We start from the raw sequence: 11,940 nt of genomic DNA, 5'->3' as shown, positions 1-11,940 counted from the left end.
AGGACAATAGGCAAGCAGCTTGGTTTGAAGAAATCAACTGTGGGAGCAATTATTAGGAAATGGAAGACATACAAGACCACTGATAATCTCCCTCGATCTGGGGCTCCACGCAAGATCTCACCCTGTGGGGTCAAAATGATCACAAGAACGGTGAGCAAAAATCCCAGAACCACACGGGGGGACCTAGTGAATGACCTGCAGAGAGCTGGGACCAAAGTAACAAAGCCTACCATCAGTAACACACTATGCCGCAGTGCCAGACGTGTCCCCCTGCTTAAGCCAGTACATGTCCAGGCCCGTCTGAAGTTTGCTAGAGTGCATTTGGATGATCCAGAAGAGGATTGGGAGAATGTCATATGGTCAGATGAAACCAAAATATAACTTTTTGGTAAAAACTCAACTCATCGTGTTTGGAGGACAATGAATGCTGAGTTGCATCCAAAGAACACCATACCTACTGTGAAGCATGGGGGTGGAAACATCATGCTTTGGGGCTGTTTTTCTGCAAAGGGACCAGGACGACTGATCCGTGTAAAGGAAAGAATGAATGGGGCCATGTATCGTGAGATTTTGAGTGAAAACCTCCTTCCATCAGCAAGGGAATTGAAGATGAAACGTGGCTGGGTCTTTCAGCATGACAATGATCCCAAACACACCGCCCGGGCAACGAATGAGTGGCTTCGTAAGAAGCATTTCAAGGTCCTGGAGTGGCTTAGCCAGTCTCCAGATCTCAACCCCATAGAAAATCTTTGGAGGGAGTTGAAAGTCCGTGTTGCCCAGCGACAGCCCCAAAACATCACTGCTCTAGAGGAGATCTGCATGGAGGAATGGGCCAAAATACCAGTAACAGTGTGTGAAAACCTTGTGAAGACTTACAGAAAACGTTTGACCTGTGTCATTGCCAACAAAGGGTATATAACAAAGTATTGAGAAACTTTTGTTATTGACCAAATACTTATTTTCCACCATAATTTGCAAATAAATTCATAAAATATCCTACAATGTGATTTTCTGGATTTATTTTCTCATTTTGTCTGTCATAGTTGACGTGTACCTATGATGAAAATGACAGGCCTCTCTCATCTTTTTAAGTGGGAGAACTTGCACAATTGGTAGCTGACTAAATACTTTTTTCCCCCCACTGTACAATCTATCTGCAATATTAAAGCTGATCTACCCCCTAAAAAATAAATACAAATACAAAAAAAATAAAAACACAGCTGGAGCTCGGCAACCTTCCACCACAGATGTGGAAGGCCACCATACACGGATGCGATGGATTGAGACACAGATATCTCTAGCAAAAATTAACGGATTTTGATGGTGATTTTTTTATTATGTTATTTAGATTGACGCACCGTCAATAGACTCTAGGGGTTTAAATAAAGTTTGATTTGAAGGGAGACACAGCTATGCCTAATTTAGAAACCTTTATTTACATCTTAGTCATTTAGCAGACGCTCTTATCCAGAGCGACTTAAAGTTAGTGAGTGCATACATTTTCATACTGGCCCCCCGTGGGAAACAAACCCACAACCCTGGCATTGCAAGCGCCATGCTCACCCAACTGAGCTACAGGGGACTACAAGTAAAGTGTTTGGTTTTGATTGAGTACTGTGGTTTTTGCTTTAATAGATCAGTGCTGGAGACATATTCTCTGAGTTTAAAACTCTCCTGCAGATAAATCACCCCCATATTTCCAGCCACGAGAACTCTTTCCAAGGTAACTAATGTGTTTCCTTTTCAGTTTAGAGAGACAATGTTAGGGGTGATTTCCCAGATAAAGATTACAACTCCATTGAGAATGCTTTCTAGTCCAGGACTAAACTTAATCTGTGTCTGGGACACCACCCCAATATGTTTGTTGCCACAGTATCAAGTTACCACAGTATCACCATAACATTTAAACAGAACAGCAAGCATGCTATAACATTTTGTCACCCAACACTATATTCACACAAACTATGCATTTTTACAGATGAAAGTTACTATGTTGTTATGGACCATTGTGAGGGCAGAAATCTTGCACAGAAGATCAAAGAGAAGAAGCCATTTTCAGAAGAACAGGTTTCTGATCGAATAACATATTGGTCGCGTTCCAGACTGACTACATTGCAGATGTTGCATTTCATCAACCAATGGTTGCATGCCAAGTCATAGACTCTGCAGTCAGGCATCAGATTGCTATATCAAATCTTAGCTGATATGTTCACCTATCAATGCGTTGTGAGATCTGTCAGGCTTCTGCAATGTAGTCAGCCTGGAACGCAGCCATTTCTATTTATGACACTACATCAAAACTTGTTTGTTTCAGGCTAAACATAAATTATGGACTGTATTTCTTCCCAGATCATGGACTGGTTTGTCAAGATCTGCATGGCCCTGAAGCATGTCCATGTTAAATCCACTCCCAGTAATGGATTTAACAATGGTGGAAACTCTCCTGACAATGCTTACACTAAACCAATGCTTTTAAAGCCATGAGATGGTGTGCAAGTGCACACAGAAATGTGGAGAAGTGGGCTGCACCAAGAAACACTTTGCAACATTCTGAATGGATAGCCAATGCATGAGTGGTTTTGAAAAGACTGGCAAGAGTCTCTAGCCAATACGAACATGTGCCCAGTTCGACTTGGACTGAAATAGGATCTCAATTGCGTTGTCGTCGCATATTCTCCTTTTCAAAATCCATTGGAGGAGGATTCAAGGTCCTTTCAGACCGCCGCCAACGACATGAGAAACGTAGACATTAAGGACAAGGGAAGCAATGTTTTAAAGCTAGTAAAGGTTTCAGACTCAGCCCACGTGAATTGAAAATAAGGCGATGACGCTATAGCAATATACAGTCCTGCTAGATGGGAGCGGACATTCAAGAATAAGGAGCTGAGGTAAATTTAAAAACTTTTATTTTGTAAAACTTTACACACAAAAATAAATCATAAAAAAACAATAAGTACTCCTTTTTAAAACTGGATAATAACACATTTGACAAAACAAACAAGTCAAGTGATCCTGACCAGAACTCTGCCCCAAAAGACTTGGACTGGCACTGAGCATCATCGTCCATGTAGGTGGTTTGCGGCAGTGTGGGTTGTAACGATCATGGCGTGGTTCATAGGGTTGAATGCAGGGCGGAAGAAATCGGGGCTGAAGACGGGGAAGTGTCTTTCATTGGTTGGGACGTGGTCGTACGTGTAGAGGTGACGACCAAGATGAACGTCGTAGAATGACATGCGTCGCTCCTGCCCGTCGAAGTACACACCCACATGTGCCTGTAAAGTGTTAAGCTCATTAATAAAAAGTTACTTAATGAAGTAAATGAACATTGTATTTGAAAAAATTGCCCCTCTGGGATATTTATTACATTTGACTTGAAATTAAAGCTGTGGATATAATGTCAAATATCTAAACTTGTATCTTCACATACTCATGATACTTCGAAGGCTAGCTCCAAAGACATGCATGAAGCCAACTAAAACAACCTATTTCACCATGTCAAATATCCCAGTGAGATTTCACCCTCGATTGGCAACGAGACATTTAAAAGTATTTATTTTATTTAAACACCTTCCATAGATATGTACTAGACTGGTGAGCACTTTGGGCCAAGTGTGCCCTGTATACAACTATGCTCTACATACCCTTGACATTTGTGTTACAACAGCCATAGGGGTGATGGCAGAGTTGGGGGTCGCGGCAGGGTTGGGGGTCGTGGCGGGCCAAAGCTTCCCCTCACGGTGTACCAGGACCCAGAAGCCCTTCTCAGGGGTGAGATTCACCCCTCGAGATGTCATAGAGGACTCAGTTGCCACACCAATAAACCACACATCAGATCCATTTCCAACCCTGTCCTCCACCTCAACCTCCCAGTATGCTCGGTGGCTGCTGAACCCCTGGGTGGCGAGGACACAAGGCACCTTGGTGAAGCGCTGGGCAGACACGGGGAACTTCCTATAGATCTTGCTCCGGTCCACTCTAATCTCATAACCACGGGACCCCCTTCTGAACAGGAGCGATGGGTGGGCTGTGCTGGGGTCAGGTGTCACCTCAACTGAGAGGTGGAGAGATAGGGGTAGAGGAAAACTACAATCAATTGTTGAATTCATTTTTCAAAGTTTAGCATACATAAGGTTAGCAACACACCATACACTAAATATAATACACAACATGGAGGCAGACTCAGGATTACACATTTGCTCACCTGTGAACTCTTTAACCAAGGAAATCTCTGAGGGATAAACAGATGTAAAAAAAATATTAGAAAACATACAACTGCAAATATGTAATGTAGTACATCTGGGCCCGTATTCATATGTTGTCATACTAGGGGTGCTGATCTAGAACCAGAGGAGTATCCTACTAATCAGGTTTGAGGAGTTGTGAGGTAGCTTAGGTCAGCTCCGAGTTCATCTTGGGATAACGCATACGAATGTGACTTTGCAAGACAACCAACTTCATTTTTATTTTGGCACAAATGAAAGTGTGGCACTGACTAGCCCATGGATTGACGTTTCAATGAAGAGTTTGACGTTCGACTAGCCAAGTGCGACATGCATGCGCAGTTACAAGCCTGCTAGAGTTAGCGTTAGGCGGATGAGCAATAGCCAACGTCATAGTACAGATGAAGCCTGAGGTGGAATTTGAAGCCAACTTGCTTTAAAAAAACCTGAGTAGATCTAGCTTGCTTCATAGGATACCCCTCTGCATATACACAGAGAATGCCAAACATTAGGAACACCTTCCTAATATTGAGGTGCATCCCCCTCTTGCCTTCCGAACTGCCACACAGAGATGCTGGCCCATTGTGACTACAACGCCTCCCACAGTTCTCAAGTTGGCTGGATGTCCTTTGGGTAGTGGACCATTCTTGATACACAGGAAACAGTTAAGCCTGAAGAAACCAGCAGCATAGCAGTTCTTGACACAAACCGGTGCACCTGGCACCTACCATACCACGTTCAAAGGCACTTAAATATTTTGTCTTGTCCATTAATTCTGAAAGGCACACATACACAAGCCATGTCTCAATTGTCATCATTCATCTAAGCTGATTGAAGTGGATATAACAAGTTACATCAATAAGGGATCATAGCTGTCACCTGGTCAGTCTCATGGAAAGAACAGGTGTTTTTAATGTTTTGTATTCTGTGTATAATCTGACTCTTTGGCTGCGTTCACACAGGCAGCCCAAACCTGATCTTTTTCCACCAATTGGTCTTTCGGCCAATCACATCAGATCTTTCTCAGAGATGATTGGTCAAAAGACCAAATAGTGAAAAAATATCAGAATTGGGCTACCTGTGTAAAAGCAGCCCAATTGGTCTTTTGACCAATCAGATCAGGGGTGCGTTCCTTTGCACAGGCGTTGCGGACGAATGCCAGGATAAGAATTTTAACTATTAGCTGACCACATGTTTTAGGACTCCAGTGCCCGGCGATGAAGTGGCATGCTACCATTGGGCAATGCATGCAAAGTCTGAGCAAGGGAAAGCAACCCAGATCTTATGCCAATAATTGGGCAATAGATCCGAATTGGGCTTCCTGTGTAAAGGCTTCCATTAAGATTTAAAAGGCTGAATGGACTACAGACCTGAGCCAGCATTGCCATTTGTAGACAAGTAGGCCATCTTGGATAGTTCGGCGATGTGTTTCATTAAATTCTTCAGAAGGTTTCCGTATAGATCCGTGGGGATGTTGACGCTGAATGGTCCTCTGTTTCCATCTGGAGGAGTAGAAGGGAGAGAGGGAAGGATCTAAAAGGAGAAAGAGCGAGAGATTTAATGAATTCATGGAGTTAAACATACATGCATGATACAAGCATGTTGATCCACCTGCAATGATGGCAGAGTCTAGATTCTCCATGTCTTGGATCTAAAAGCATTAGATTGGTGTAAGCATTGGCTGGAAGGCGTTTCCACCATAGTTGCATCCATGACTGGGAGTGCAAGACAAGCGCATACGTCGGGAGAAGAGTACAAATGAGTCAGGCAGTGTTCGAGAAAATCCAAACCATGATTCATCACAGGGCGAAATGTGACTGACTGATCTACAAATAACATGTAGTTATTTGTTATATGCAGATCAGTCTCTCGACTCAAGTCGGCTGCAATGTCGAACACGCCCAATAACTCACATTAAGAAGCTCAAAGGAGTCTGAGGAGCCAATCACCCGCTCCAGCGCAGCGCCTCTGCTCATCAGAGCTGTGATGTCATCTTCAAGCGCACGGCTCCAATCCGAAGCTATGCTCTCCAGCTCGTCCACCCTCCTCCGGGCCTCAGTGTTGTAGCGGTCACAGCTCAGCCCCACCTTGATGATCAGGGCTAGGCAGAACGCCTAGCAAGGGGGGCAAGTAGACTAAACAGAACTGTGTTGGATTTTTCAGTGATGTGATACATTCTGAACGTTGCAGACAAACGCAATAAATAGCACAGACGCGATTTCCTGATCCATCTGACAGGCACTTTACATGACACATTTCTATCTGAATGTTCTGCAACATTACACCCCACCTCAAAGACCGTGGTCTTCATTTTTCAGTAGCACAACAATTTGTAACCCCCCATGGGAAGTTTGTTGGCATGTTCTACAATTGAATGCTATGGCGAAAGACTGCAAAAATTACAACGGGTGCAAAATAGCCAATTCAAATGTAGAAAACTCACCTTACAGAGTAGGACTGAAGAGTTTAATTTCTCTGCCTCTGCCCGAGTGGCCTTCAGCTTATCCTTGACCACTGCCTGGTCTTCAGCCAGCTGAGCCTGAAGTGAAGACCATAGATGTTAGCATTAGTGCTGGAACAAAAACCTGCACACACACAGGGTCCCCAGGGGCATATTCATTAGGTACCAAATGAAAGAAATCCCAACGAAAAATAGCCAAAACCCAGGGTGGGGGGGACCGACTACCCAAACTAGTCCAATAGGAAACAATGTTCTGTTCCAAATTTGTTGTTATGGTGTGTGGTAATGAACACAGCTCAGGGTCACAGCAAAACATTATGCAACGGAAAACAAAAATAAGCATTTATTGAAGTTCAGGTAGTCCCTCCTGGTTTGTCAGTTTGCTTCCATTTCGTGCCTAATGAATACGTCGCTCGATTGATTAACCAATGCTCCAAAACTCATTCTTACCTTTTGGGCCAAGAACTCTACCTGCATAGTCACAACCTGATGGGCCGGCGCCTGGTGAGCGTCACACACCCCACACAGCATGGTCTTGTCGGTGCGGCAGTAACGCTCCAGGAGCCTCTCGTGGTTCGGACACATCCTCTCCTCCAGGTTAGCCAGGGGTCTGACCAGCTGGTGCCTGGGAAATCGGGCATTGTGGACCCTTGCATGCTCCAGGCAGTACGACGACAAACACACCAGGCAGGTCTTGACGGCCTTGGGCATCCTGTCTCCTATGCATACGTCACAGGAGACCTCTCCCGGAGCCATAGTTGGCTGGTCGACGGCCTTGTCCCCTTCTCCACTTGCCCCCTTGAAGCTTTCCACGAGGTCTCTCAAGACTATGTTGACCAGGATGGTGGGGGTAGGTGTGAAGCTAGTCTTGCACAGAGCACAGATTACAGGGTCTCCACTGCTGGTCCAATAGCACTCGAGACATGGCTTGCAAAAGGTGTGTCCACACGGGATTGTGGCCGGGTCAGTGAAAACACCAAGACAGATGGAGCAGAGGAACTGGTCCTCTGACATAGCACGGTACGATGCCATCTCTTCAAGCTGCAGACAAAGGGTTAGAAAACATTGCAATCTGCTGGAGTTCCAAATGAATTAGTCGTTCTTTTCATAGAGGCACAGACAAGCAGTTGTAAAAAGAGACCAGCCTGTAAGAGCCGCATTTATAAAAATGTAACGTTCCGGCCAAAATCTGAAATCTGTACGTTTGAACAAAAAAAAAAGAAAAGAGGCATCTTTTAACAATGTTCGAGCACAGTCAAAATAGGGTTAAAAAAAAGTGGTTATATACAGTGCAAGTAAGTATTTTCAAAAAAAGTGTACAAGCTTAGATAAAATGGCAAAATGACAACGTCAAAATACAAACAAGAAAAAATTTAACTGTCCACCTTGGACACAGACTTGGATAGCCTAAATCAGGCCTAACTCACTCAGCATAACAACAGTGTTAACACACATGAATCAAAGCCTGCACGTGTAGCCTGAGCTTGAACAGACACTCCCAAAAACAGGCTAAACCATCAGACAGGCCTAGGATTTAGACTACACAAAGACTAGTCAAAACATTACAAAATGCTGACACCATTACCAGTTCTCAACTTGGGCAGGAGCTCAACGGAACTGAGTACCAGCACCTCAAATGTTCTACTGCTGGGGCTCCTGTTACTCTTGTATAATATTATATTAAAAGTATTGTGGAGCTCCTGCACCTAAATATAAACAGTACCAGCACCCAAAATGAGTAAAGGTACCGATTGTAGTCCAAGTCAAGCACTGATCGTTACATATTGAAGACCACATGAATAATAGAATATAACAATTAATCCGTAACTGCACAAACCAATGCATTTTACCAGAGTCAGAGACAATAGAGGTGATGTGCGCATGCACGCACCCTCAAAACAGGAGACGGCGAACTCAAACAGGTTGGCAACAATGATGTATATAAACTCTGGCTTGCTGATGCTATGCATTGACCATCGAGAGCCTTTGAAGCCACCGGTCGGTCATATTGGTACTCCCTTGTAGGAGCAGTACTTCAATTCAATGTTAAGGACAACATTTAATTATTTTTTGTGTGCTGTAGTGGGGACAGTAACATTCGTAATCTCAAAATTATACTTTAAGAGTTGTTTTACATTGATTATTATGTGAGCTAAACAAAATTAACCAAACAAGTATTCATTAAGGTGTCTAATAGAATAAAAATGCAAAAAAAAGGTAGACATTAAACACATTTATATAGCTTCCCAAAGATTTTTTACAATGGTGGGTGAACACCAATAATGAGCGGTTGTGGCTTGAACACAGCACCCAGTCAGTCATCTAGAGTATATATATATATATTTAAAAAAAAAAAGTGGTTGGCAATGATATATAACTTCGTAAATGATTGATAAACGACTGTTGCAATAAATTGTTAAAATGTTTTACAAAGCAGTTTGTGTAGTCCTTATACTGTAATCTACCTTCTAGCACAAACCATAGGCTGTGTGTGCTACAAACTTCAGATTGTCAAGAATGCCATGTCTTTGACAGTGGCAAGGAAATCATGCTGCTTTCATAACCAAGTAGGAATTCACCACACGCAAAAATTAAAAATCCACTTGAAAAGACCCTCCAACTTGTAATTACTAGTGGGAGACAAGTCTTTCATCCTGAGCTCCCACATGCTGATGTCACCAACGAAGGAAAGGAAAATACCTTGATAACTGGTTTTTCAACAGTTAAATGCAACAACAAAACATGTATAAAAGCAGATATATATATTTTTTTTATGCCAACTTGTTTACAAGCATGAGAGCTGTATTTTTACTTAATGATTTACGCAGCTTGCTGTTTGCCATTAGCCAATCGGAGTTTCTCAACAAGTTCAAAGCATGTGAATGCATCCAGTTGGTATGTGCAACTTCACAAATGGTAAATTCCTACCTCCCACTTATTTACAAACACAGCGTTAGACTAAAAGGCCTTATGAATTCCACATGGGGATGGTGCAGCGTAGTTCACATTTGACAAACACTTTTCCCTTAGTCTTATCACAAGTATTTATTTGAAACTCACCTCTGTATGCAGCGCAACACTCAAAAGGAAACAATTTTCCTCTTCTGGGGGGAAAGCAATCTGACGAATTTCTTTAATTGGTTTCAGGTGGCATTTTGTAGACTGGTAAGCTCCTCCCTCTTTCATGAATCAACAAATCAGTGGAAGTTTCATTATGATTCCCTTACCCACATATGTGCTCAACAACCATTGGTTTAGCCCTGCAGGACACAGACTGAAAATCGTTGTAATGCTTTTGGTCCTTTCAAGACAACTGGGAACTCGGTTAAAAACTAGGTCAAAACTTCTGTGATCTTCAAATCGGAAAGTCTGAGCTTTAGAAAGAGTTCCCAACTTGGACTTCCGAGTTGGATGACCATTCAAAACTATTTATCCCAGTTGGAGATTTTCCCCCCTTTTTTTCAGAGTTGTCTTGAACACACTGAAGTCAGGGCAATCGTCAGTTGCTACATCCCTTTTTGGACATTCTTGAAGAATATAACTTATCAATGAAATTAAATCAAATTGTATTTGTCATATGCGCCGAATACAACAGGTGTAGACCTTACCGTGAAATGCTTACTTAATGCAGTTCAAGAAAGAGTTAAGAAAATATTTACTAAATAATGTAAAAAATGAAATAAAAATAAAAAGTAACACAATAAAATAACAATGCAGTTCAAGAAAGAGTTAAGAAAATATTTACTAAATAATGTAAAAAATGTAATAAAAATAAAAAATAACACAATAAAATAACAATGACGAGGCTATATACAGGGGGTACAGGTACCAGTCAATGAGCGAGGGTAAAGGTTAGTCAAGGTAATTTGTACGTGTACGTAGGGGTAAAGTGACTATGCATAGATAATAAACAGCGAGTGTAAAAACAAAGAGGGTCTCAATGTAAGTAGAAGCTGTTAAGGAGCCTTTTGGTCCTAGATTTGGCGCTCCGGTACCGCTTGCCGTGCGGTAGAAGAGAGAACAGTCTATGACTTGAGTGACTGGATACTTTGACCATTTTTGGGGCCTTCCTCTGACACCGCCTAGTATATAGGTCCTGGATGTCAGGAAGCTTGGCACCAGTGATGTACTGGGCCGTACGCACTAGCCTCTGTAGCGCCTTAAGGTCAGATGCCGAGCAGTTGCCATACTAGGCGGTGATGCAACCGTTCCGGATGCTCTCGATGGTGCAGCTGTATAACTTTTTGAGGATCTGGGGACCCATGCCAAATCTTTTCAGTCTCCTGAGGGGGAAAGGTGTTGTCGTGCCCTCTTCATGACTGTCTTGGTGATGTGGACACCAAGGAACTTGAAACTCTCGACCCGCTCCACTACAGCCCCGTCGATGTTAATGGGGGCCTGTTCGGCCTGCCTTTTCCTGTAATCCATGATCAGCTCCTTTGTCTTGCTCACATTGAGGGAGAGGTTGTTGTACTGGCACCACACTGCCAGGTCTCTGACCTCCTCTCTGCCTCATCGTTGTCAGTGATCAGGCCTACCACTGTTGTGTCGTCAGCAAACTTAATGATGGTGTTGGAGTCATGTTTGGCCACGCAGTCGTGGGTGAACAGGGAGTATAGGAGGGGACTAACCACGCACCCCTGAGGGGCCCCAGTGTTGAGGATCAGCGTGGCAGATGTGCTGTTGCTTACCCTTACCAACTGGGGGCGGCCCGTCAGGAAGTCCAGGATCCAGTTGCAGAGGGAGGTGTTTAGTCCCAGAGTCCTTTGCTTAGTGATGAGCTTTGTGGGCACTATGGTGTTTAGTTCAGCTGTCGTACACTTTCAGAGCCCTATACAACGAATCAGATCAGAGGAGTTAGCGAGGTAACTTTGGTCAACACTGAGTTCAACCTGGGATGACCGGTACTACCCATACAGAAAAGTAATATGGCAATCTATGTATATTACTGATGTTTTATATGGGCATATATGGTGGAAACATATATGCCCATATATGCTTATATATGTACAGTGCCTTGCAAAAGCATTCATCCCCCTTGGCGTTTTTCCTATTTTGTTGCATTACAACCTGTAATTTAAATGTATTTTTATTTGGATTTCATGTAATGGACATAGACAAAATAGTCGAAATTGGTGAAGTGAAATTTAGAAAATAACGTGTTTCAAAAAATTCGAAAAAATAAATAACGGAAAAGTGGTGCATGCATATGTATTTAACCCCTTTGCTATGAAGCCCCTAAATAAGATCTGGTGCAAC

General features: G+C 43.0%; 1 protein-coding gene across 1 annotated transcript; it reads right to left on the bottom strand.

Annotated features, from left to right (window-relative positions):
* Window positions 1–2,889: 2,889 nt before the first annotated feature.
* On the bottom strand, window positions 2,890–9,799 carry LOC121554606 (E3 ubiquitin-protein ligase TRIM17). The gene is made up of 8 exons (XM_041868244.2): window positions 9,742–9,799; window positions 7,132–7,722; window positions 6,664–6,759; window positions 6,134–6,334; window positions 5,591–5,753; window positions 4,202–4,228; window positions 3,642–4,051; window positions 2,890–3,272 (listed from the first exon to the last, which is right to left on the bottom strand). The coding sequence occupies exons 2-8, from the start codon at window positions 7,711–7,713 to the stop codon at window positions 3,057–3,059; spliced, it is 1,695 nt and encodes a 564-aa protein (XP_041724178.2). The 5' UTR covers window positions 7,714–7,722; window positions 9,742–9,799; the 3' UTR covers window positions 2,890–3,056.
* Window positions 9,800–11,940: the final 2,141 nt, after the last annotated feature.

The sequence above is a fragment of the Coregonus clupeaformis genome, chromosome 39 (assembly GCF_020615455.1).
Source record: "Coregonus clupeaformis isolate EN_2021a chromosome 39, ASM2061545v1, whole genome shotgun sequence".
Taxonomy (NCBI): Eukaryota; Metazoa; Chordata; class Actinopteri; order Salmoniformes; family Salmonidae; genus Coregonus; species Coregonus clupeaformis.
Note: the sequence above shows the minus strand (reverse complement) of the source record. Positions and strands in the feature narration are given on the sequence as shown.